Consider the following 9,465-nt stretch of genomic DNA (forward strand, 5'->3'; position numbering starts at 1 on the left):
AGCTAGTTAGCTATTAACTATCTATTAGCTAGACAGCTAGCTGTCTACCTATTTGAGTAGCCAATAGATGGCTAATAGATAGCCAACTAGCTAGGCAGATAGCTTACATATAGCTAGCTAGATAGCTGCTGATGTTACCAATTATTTGACTGTTTTGTGGTGATTTTTACATACATGTAAAAATGACCCACAACATAATCAACATCAGCTATCAATAACAGATAGCTAACAGCTAGCTAGCCAGCCAGATAGCTAAAAGCCAGCCAGCTAGTTAGCTATTAACTATCTATTAGCTAGACAGCTAGCTTTCTACCTATTTGAGTAGCCAATAGATGGCTAATAGATAGCCAACTAGCTAGGCAGATAGCTTATATATAGCTAGCTAGATAGCTGCTGATATTACCGATTATTTGACTGTTTTGTGTGGATTTTTACATACATGTAAAAATGACCCACAACATAATCAACATCAGCTATCGATAACAGCTAGCTAGCCAGCCAGATAGCTAAAAGCCAGCCAGCTAGTTAGCTGCAGATGTCACCTATTAATTGACTGTATTTCAACAATTAGTACAATTGTCATGATTCATTCTTTGTGGATTTTAAGGACTTAATAGACTCATAATCATCTGTGACAGCCCGAGAGGAAAAATAAAACACATTTCGGTCCGTTACAAATGATGATGTATTAGCTATCCATTAGCTAGCTGTTAGTTGTTGACTAGCTTTCTATCTATTTGAATTACTTCAGGGTTGAGTGAACGCTGGCACATGTGGCTGCCGCTGCTCACCCACAGAAAAACTATCCAGTGACTGTAAAGTGACCTTGAGAATTTTGAAAGGTGCTTACAAATGAAATGTATTATTATTATTATTATTATTATTATTATTATTACGGTTCTGCTATTGAGCTACGATCACGCAAAACTTAGCGTGTTTCTCCATCCACCTCCATTTAACTTTGGTGATTCCTGTGAGCTGCTTTTCTAACACCGCCGTCCGTCTCAGATGTGATATTGTAACGTTTGTATTTTCTTTTCCGAAAGTAGCACACATTATGGCTAACAATACAGGTAACATCCGACTTACGACCAATTCGACTTACGACCACCCGTACTTACGACCATGACCTCCAGACCCTATTTTGTTCAATTTTAATTCTACGCCTGGCACCGCAACACGCTAGCAGGCCGGCAACGCGTTGCACAATTTTGGCCGGCCAGCCAGCATCTCACTCTCGCACAGCAATCGACCGCGTGATGGCACCAGAGGGGGGGGAGTTTGCGTGTCATTTAGTCTCCGAGTCTCTATTCAACATTTTGAATGGATTTCGACTTACGACCATTTTGACTTACGACTTTTTTGGTCGGAACTTGCTCGTAATTCGGATGTTACTTGTATTTGTTCAACCAGATCAACATATCGCCTCATTCATAAATGATGTGGAAAAACAAAAACAGTGCCCTAAATGAAGCACGTGTGGTAGATGTACATTCCGAAGCAGTGTGTGATGGCTGTTGAACATTTAAAAGCATTTATAAGTTGCCGAGCGCTGTTCGCAACTGGTCAATGTTTTTTAGTTTGTCTTCAATTAGGTGTGATGACATCAAGCGTGTTCGCTTCCGTTTCCGGTCCAAGCCGCTTGAAGTTGTCGATGGCGGAAAAAAACAAGGCCAATTAATTATTTATCATTTGGTATCTGTTTTTAGTGCTATGTTTTTGCAGTCTTTTCTAATGTGTCACAATATAAGATTGTAGTGTAAAAAAGCAAATTTCTCAAGTATAAATATATAAACATAGATATATATATATGTTCGAAATGCAATAAAGATGAAACGATGAGTTCTCAAAAACGCACCTTGTTAATTTCTCTGCTGAACATAAATCGATAATTATTAAGTGACAAACTTTTGCATACCTGTCAATCTTGGCTAATCGCTGCCCATATAAATGATGACAATTCCCATATAAAAGTTGTACGCCATACATTATTTGAAATGATAAAAAACGCTAACACAAGCGGAAATGCAGACAGTTTACCGCACATGCGCATATTATGCTTTTATCGACCGTAGCAGCGCTAAAAAATATACGATTGAGGATTACTTTTGCGTGACAATAGTAGCGATCGGCGACAGCATTGTCGTTAGCTACCAGCAGTTGAGACCAACTGGATTTGAGCCAAAATGTTCTTTGTGATATCGGTTCACAATTAAAAAACGACAATTCCGTTTAAAACTTGTAGTCCGCCGTCATAAATAAATCATAAAAAAACATAAAATGCAGAGGAAACGTATAAATTGACATGTATGCTTTTGAGGTGGACAATGCTCAGTCCACCGCAAAGATATTATATTCATTTCATTCATGAATTTAAAGAATTATTTACTTTTTGTTCAAAGTCTGGCATATTGTGCACTTTTTCTTACATATGAATACCAAACTGATGGCTCGTGTCGATTTTACTCTGACTGCGCATGCGCCGTATCGTGTCCCTAAACGGCATTGATTTGGCAGAAGATTTAGTCGGAATCACACAAAATATTGATCTGATTTAAAAAATAAGATGAGTTTTAATTAAAAAAAATCATCAGCCCTCATGTAAAGCATTACGCGACAATTTTTTTTGAGCATCAAACACTTTTTTTTGCAAAATAACCTTCGCCAGCTTTCGTAGTCAGCGTTTGTTTTGTTAAAAAAAATGTCCGGCTCTCTTCCGTCAGCAGACTAGCGAGTTAGCAACAAAACTAAATCGTAAAGCCGTCATGTTACCAACAGAACGACAAACGCCGTCGTCTTACGGAAATACGGAAAGTCAAATTGGCGCAACGTGACGGTTCCCTTCTTTCCCGACTCCGTCTGGTTTCGTCGCTAAACCGCTGCGAGTAACCACGCCGGTTAGCATCTGTGGCGAATTCAACTGGAGAAGCAGACGCGCACATGGAGGGCGTCTTGTACAAATGGACCAACTACATGACAGGTGGGTCTCCTTTCCGTCTCTTTTTTTTTGATATTGTAATTTATTGAATGAAGAAGGAAAATAATAATTAGTCTTGCGTGCCGCACTGGTGATTTCTTCAGTTTAGGCTTAGCATACTGTCATGCCCCTCGGCGTGATAAAGGATGCGCACAGTCGCTGGCACAGATGGTCATGCTTTTATTAAGCAGTTAGCACATTCATACCGGAGTTGTTGGTGGTACATATTGTGCTTTCCACTCAGGCTCTCTCGCGGACCCCTAGTTGTCAGGTCCTCCCAAGTCTCTCTCCAAGTCGTTATGCTCTCCCGACTAGCCCAGCCCCCAAACATGCAAATCACAAGCATCGGACGTTACACTACATTTTTGTGTACATGTCACGTATGAATAATAAAGTCCAAAAGAATATCTTGATACTGGCAACGGGGATAAACGTCGAGCAATATAGGGAACACAATAAAATCGATTGAATTAATATTATATTTAAGAAGGAAAATCCATCACACCTTTCCATATTTAGTTCTTTTGTTGTTGTTTTGACTTTAAGATGGCGGCCGCGGGAATGGTTGCCTTTACAGCACCCCCTGCATTATTTTTTCTTCTACTTTCTTCACTTTGCTGCTGTGAAATGTTAATTTCTCTATGCCGAGATGAATAAAGGCCAATCCAATCCATTCCAGTTCCCTTGTTTGGGCATTTTTTTTTTCTTTAGTAGTAAGATATCATCACGTAAAGTGTCCATGAAAGTTTTGAAAGGCACGTACAAATGAAACGTATTATTATTATTATTATTATTATTATTATTATTATTATTATGTATTTTGTTTTTCTACTTTCATTCCTTTCATCACTTTGCTACTGTGAAATGTAAATTATTATCAAAATTTCTTTTTGAAAAATATTGAAATCTGAAACACTCGAAATTCACCTTTATGATAAAAAAGCTAATGTGACAAAAAAGTGACATTTTTAACAGTTTACTGTTTTAGTCTCAATAATAATAATAATAATAATAATAATAATAATTATTATTATTATTATTATTATTATTATAAATAATAATAATAAATAATAATTGTGGGACGAATAAAGGTATTCTGATTCTGATTCTTAATAATAATAATAATAATAATAATAATAATAATAATAATAATAATAATAATAATAATACTAATGTCATTTCTAAGCGCCTTTCAAAACTCTCAAGGTCTCTTTACAGTCAGTCACAGGATCAGTTTTTCTGTGGGTGAGCAGCGGCAGCCACATGCGCCAGTGTTCACTCAACCTGGAATAATCCAAATAGCTAGAAAGTTAGCTAGCTAGCTAATAGATAACTAATAGATTGCTAGCTAGCTAGTTATATAGCTAAAAGATAGCAAATTGATAGCTAGCTAGGTAGCCAGCCAGATAGCTAGCTAGATAGCCAGCTAGCCCCCACGTCAGTCCCCGGACCCTGCCCGTTTCACGTTTATTGAGCGTCCCTTAATATTTTCATCCGTTGCTGTTGGATGCAATCACTTTTTTTCCGCCGAATGAAGTAAAAGTCTTGACGTCTGCGGCAGGCTGGCAGCCACGCTGGTTCGTGCTGGACAACGACGTCATCTCCTACTACGACAGCGAGGACGACGTGGGCAAAGGAAGCAAAGGCTCCATCGAGATGTCCGTGTGCGAAATTAAAGGTTAGTCCCAAAAAACGGAAGCCATCCGACCCGGCGTGGCTCACTTTAGCTCATTCTTTCAGTTCACCCGACGGACGCCACGCGTTTGGAGCTGATCATCCCCGGCGAGCAGCATTTTTACGTCAGGGCGGTGAACGCGGCTGAGAGGCAACGCTGGTTGGTGGCGCTCGGCTCGTCCAAAGCCGGAAGCTTGGACGTGCACAAACACAGAGGTGCGCAAAAGTTGTCCCTTTTACTGTTTTACTGGTCTTTTTCATCAAGTCCCTTTTTATCCAACTGAACGAGCTGCCATTTTGGCCCGTATGGCCATCTGCTGTTGATCTTAAAGGATAACCAACACCATTTTTTTGGTTCCTAATTGACATCAGAAAAACGTTTTATAGCATCTAAAATGCTGATACAGTAAAGTCTCGTTATATCGATATCGGATATATCGATAGTCCCGGTTATATCGATACTATTTCTATGCACGCACGGAGAAAATTACATGCAAACAGGGTCGGATATATCGATAGTCCCGGTTATATCGATATTTTTTCGGACTCCCTTGAATAGCGATATAACGAGACTTTACTGTATTTGTAGTTAAATGCAAAACACCAATAAAAATGAGTTAAAGGGCAACCGACGTCACTTTTTTGTTTTTTAACTGACATCAGAAAAACGTTTTATAGCATCTAAAATACCCAAAACACGCAGTATGATATTTTTAGTCAAATGCAAAACACCAATAAAAATGAGTTAAAGTGCCCCAAAACTACAGTAAAGTTTCGTTATATCGATATCGGATATATCGATAGTCCCGGTTATATCGATACTATTTCTATGCACGCACGGAGACAATTACATGCAAACAGGGTCGGATATATCGATAGTCCCGGTTATATCGATATTTTTTCGGACTCCCTTGAATATCGATATAACGAGACTTTACTGTACTTCAAAATGACCTCAGAGATGGCGAGTTTCAGAAGGTCCCGCCCCCTTGTTCGTGACGTCACGCCAGGACGTCTTGCCTCGCTCTAGAATCAAAACAATGGTTTCAGATTCGGAGAAGATGATTTCTTGTTACTCATCCAGTTATGAATATGATTCAAATAGTTCTGAAGAAGAAAGCATACATGTTTGCAATCGATTAAAGAATTTATTCCGTATCAATTCGAGCACTCAGGACTTCAATGTAGCGTCCCAGAAAATGCACAAGATGGCGCCCAAGCTCTGTTGGAAATGGGCTGATTTGTCTGCTGGGAATTTGTGTCAACTAGTATCAAATAGTAGTCTTGGTGCAACACACAACGATTCGTCATCGCGTTATGTGTTTTCCTTCTAATTTTGCCATCAACACGAAGTTTTCAGACCAAACAAAGTACCCAAAATGCATTGTGTGTCGCTTTCTCAGTCAGGAGCATTCCTAACGTGACGTCACGTCAGGAATCGTCACCAACTCGAAAACAAGACTTCCGGAATATTCAGCGCGAGGCTTAAAACGTAAAATATAGCTATATGGGGTGAAATCTTTGTAAAGTATGCTCAGTAGAAGTCATTTGAAGTCAAAGATTCCACCACATATAGCTATATTTTATGTTTTAAGGTTCGTGCTGAATATTCAGCAAGTCTTGTTTTCGAGTTGATGACGATTTCCTGAATGATGTCACAAAGGGAACGCCCATGACCGACAAAGCGACACACAATGCGGTTTGGGTACTTTTTTTCGCATGAAAAAACCGTGGTGACGGCGAAATTAGAAGGAAAACTACATAAATAACGCGATGGTGAATCATTGTGTGTCGCACCAAGACTACCAATTGCGGTAACACGCATAAAGAAGGTGTAAATTGACACAAATTCTTGTGCATTTTCTGGGAAGCTACATTGAATTCCTGACGGCTCGAATTGATACGGAAGGACTTCTTTAATCGATTGCAAACATGTATGCTTTCCTCTTCAGAACTATTTGAATCATATTCATAACTGGATGAGTAACAAGAAAGCATTTGTTCTTTGGATTTCAAGACGGCGCCACAAGAGTGGCTGCCTTTCCAGCAGCTCATGTTTCTATTTATAATTGTATTTTATTTATTGCATTCTATTTGTGATTGTATTTTATTTATTATAGTACCTATGCTTGTCTGTGACTGTAAAGTATCCTTGAGAGCTTTGAAAGGCGCTTAAAATGTAATATTATATATATATATATATATATATATATATCAGTGATGTGCAGTCAGTGGAGGCAGGTGAGGCAGTGCCTCACCTGTCATCATGGAAAGCTGTCATGGAAATATCAAATGAAAAAATAAATTAAACAGTTAGATGTATTTAGTGATTTGTACTTTAAAGTTCTTGTCCATTTAACTTCACCGTTTTAGGATTTTTTTCAAAATCGCTGAATTTTTACATTTACCGTTCAAATACTAAGTAGAGACGCGAGCGGTGACGTCATTGATGACTTCAGTGCCTCACCAGCCATGAACCTCACCGTACGTCACTGATATATATATATATATATATATATATATATATATATATATATATATATATATATATATATATATATATATATATATATATATATACACAGTAAAGTCTCGTTATATCGATATCGGATATATCGATAGTCCCGGTTATATCGATACTATTTCTATGCACGCACGGAGAAAATTACATGCAAACAGGGTCGGATATATCGATAGTCCCGGCTATATCGATATTTTTTCGGACTCCCTTGAATATCGATATAACGAGACTTTACTGTATATGTGTATTTTGTTTTTCTACTTTCATTCCTGTCATCACTTTGCTACTGTGAAATGTAAATTTCTCCACTGCGAGACTAGTAAAGGCAAATCCAATCCAATCCATCTTTTCCGAATCTGAAGTCTCTGAAGCCATTTATTTTGATTCTCGATCAGGGCAGTTTGTGACGGTGTATCCTGCCGTGACGTCACGAACAAGGGGGCGGGACTTTCTGAATCTCACCATTACTGAGCTCATTTTGTTAGCAGTTTTGGGACACTTGAAGTCATTTTAATTGGTGTTTTGCATTTGACTAAAAATATCAGCCTGCATGTTTTTGGGTATTTTAGATGCTATAAAACAGGGGTGTCAAAGTCATTTTTTGCCGCGGGCCACATTGTAGTTATGGTTTCCTCTCGAGGGCCGTTATGAATTTGGGGAACCCATTAGAATGTTTAAATCCCTTCAAATATTACATATAGAGCACACAGAAAATTAATGAATAACTCGTTTTCAAATCTGAAGTCAAGAATAATGACTTTTATTGTGGTTGACATCCAAAAATATGACATTTTGGCTCAGATTTTAGCAATTATCATGGAATTTAACAAGTTTGACTTGCTTTCGCGGGCCGAAAAAAATGATGTGGCGGGCCGGATTTGGCCCGCGGGCCTTGACTTTGACACCTGTGCTATAAAACGTTTTTCTGATGTCAGTTAGAAAACAAAAAAATGGTGTCGGTTGTCCTTTAATTGCCTTTAAACTGCCCTCGGGTTCGCATTTTAAAAGTCACAGCTCACCTGTTCAATACCTGACACGAAGTATCGTTTGCGAATTAGCATGACCGGAATGATTAAGAGGACGACGTCGTCACCTGACATTTGCGTCAACCTGCTTGTGTTGAAAGCAATTCAATGCGATTTCCTCTCACGCCAAAATGTAATTAAAAAAAAATATATTTATCGTAATGGTCTACAAAATCTTTATTTATTTAGTCCTTCATTTACTTATTTATTTGTTTCTGTTTATTGTTTGATAAAATGATTGATTTATCTGCTCATTTATTCATCCATTCACCTATCCATTTAGTTAGCTAATTAGCGAGTTAGATGGCTAGTTCGCTAGGTATCTAGTTAGACAGCTAATTAGCTAGCTACTTCGCTAAGTTATAGACATAGCTGGTTGGCTGGCTCGTTAGCTAGCTATCTAGTTAGTTAGTTGGTTGGTTAGTTGTTCATTCTCTTACTCATTTATTAATTCATTTGCTTATTTATTTGGTTATTGATTGATTTATCTGCTCATTCATTTCTTTATCGATCCATCCATTCAATTAGTTAGCTAACAGCTGGTTAGATGGCTCATTAGCTAGGTAGTTGGGTAGCTAGTTAGCCAGCTACTTAGCTAGCTACTTCGCTAGGTTATAGTTATAGTCATAACTGGTTGGCTGGCTCGTTAGCTAGCTATCTAGTTAGTTAGTTGGTTGGTTATTTGTTTATTCTCTTACTCATTTATTAATTCATTTATTTATTTATTTGGTTATTGATTGATTTATCTGCTCATTCATTTCTTTATCGATCCATCCATTCAATTAGTTAGCTAACAGCTGGTTAGATGGCTCATGAGCTAGCTATCTAGTTAATTAGTTGGTTGGTTATTTGTTCATTCTCTTGCTCATTTATTAATTCATTTACTTATTTATTTGGTTATTGATTGATTTATCTGCTCATTCATTTCTTTATCGATCCATCCATTCAATTAGTTAGCTAACAGCTAGTTAGATGGCTCATTAGATAAGTAGTTGGGTAGCTAGTAAGCCAGCTACTTAGCTAGCTATAGATAGCTATAGCGAGTTAGATGCCAATTACCCAGCTAGCTAGTTAGTTGGTTGGTAGAGTGAACGCTGGCGCAAATGGTTACCGCTGCTCACCCGCACAAAAAAATTACGTGACTGTAAAGTGTCCTTGAGAGTTTTGAAAGGCGCTTATAAATGAAATGTATTATTATTATTATTATTATTATTATTATTATAAAAAAGATGACTTTGAGTCTGCGTGTTTGGAACAAGAGACTTCCT

At 38.0% G+C, this 9,465-nt stretch overlaps 1 protein-coding gene across 1 annotated transcript in view; it reads left to right on the forward strand.

Annotated features, from left to right (window-relative positions):
• Positions 1 to 2,498: 2,498 nt before the first annotated feature.
• Positions 2,499 to 9,465, forward strand: part of plekha3 (pleckstrin homology domain containing, family A (phosphoinositide binding specific) member 3) — a 10,753-nt gene continuing 3,786 nt past the window's right edge. Inside the window, 3 exon segments of the mRNA XM_089012709.1 lie at positions 2,499 to 2,980; positions 4,539 to 4,655; positions 4,718 to 4,867. Coding sequence (XP_088868835.1) covers positions 2,941 to 2,980; positions 4,539 to 4,655; positions 4,718 to 4,867 — 307 coding nt within the window. The 5' untranslated portion in view covers positions 2,499 to 2,940.

The sequence above is a fragment of the Hippocampus bargibanti genome, linkage group LG13 (genome assembly GCF_051943395.1).
Source record: "Hippocampus bargibanti isolate YZ-2025 linkage group LG13, ASM5194339v1, whole genome shotgun sequence".
Lineage (NCBI taxonomy): Eukaryota > Metazoa > Chordata > Actinopteri > Syngnathiformes > Syngnathidae > Hippocampus > Hippocampus bargibanti.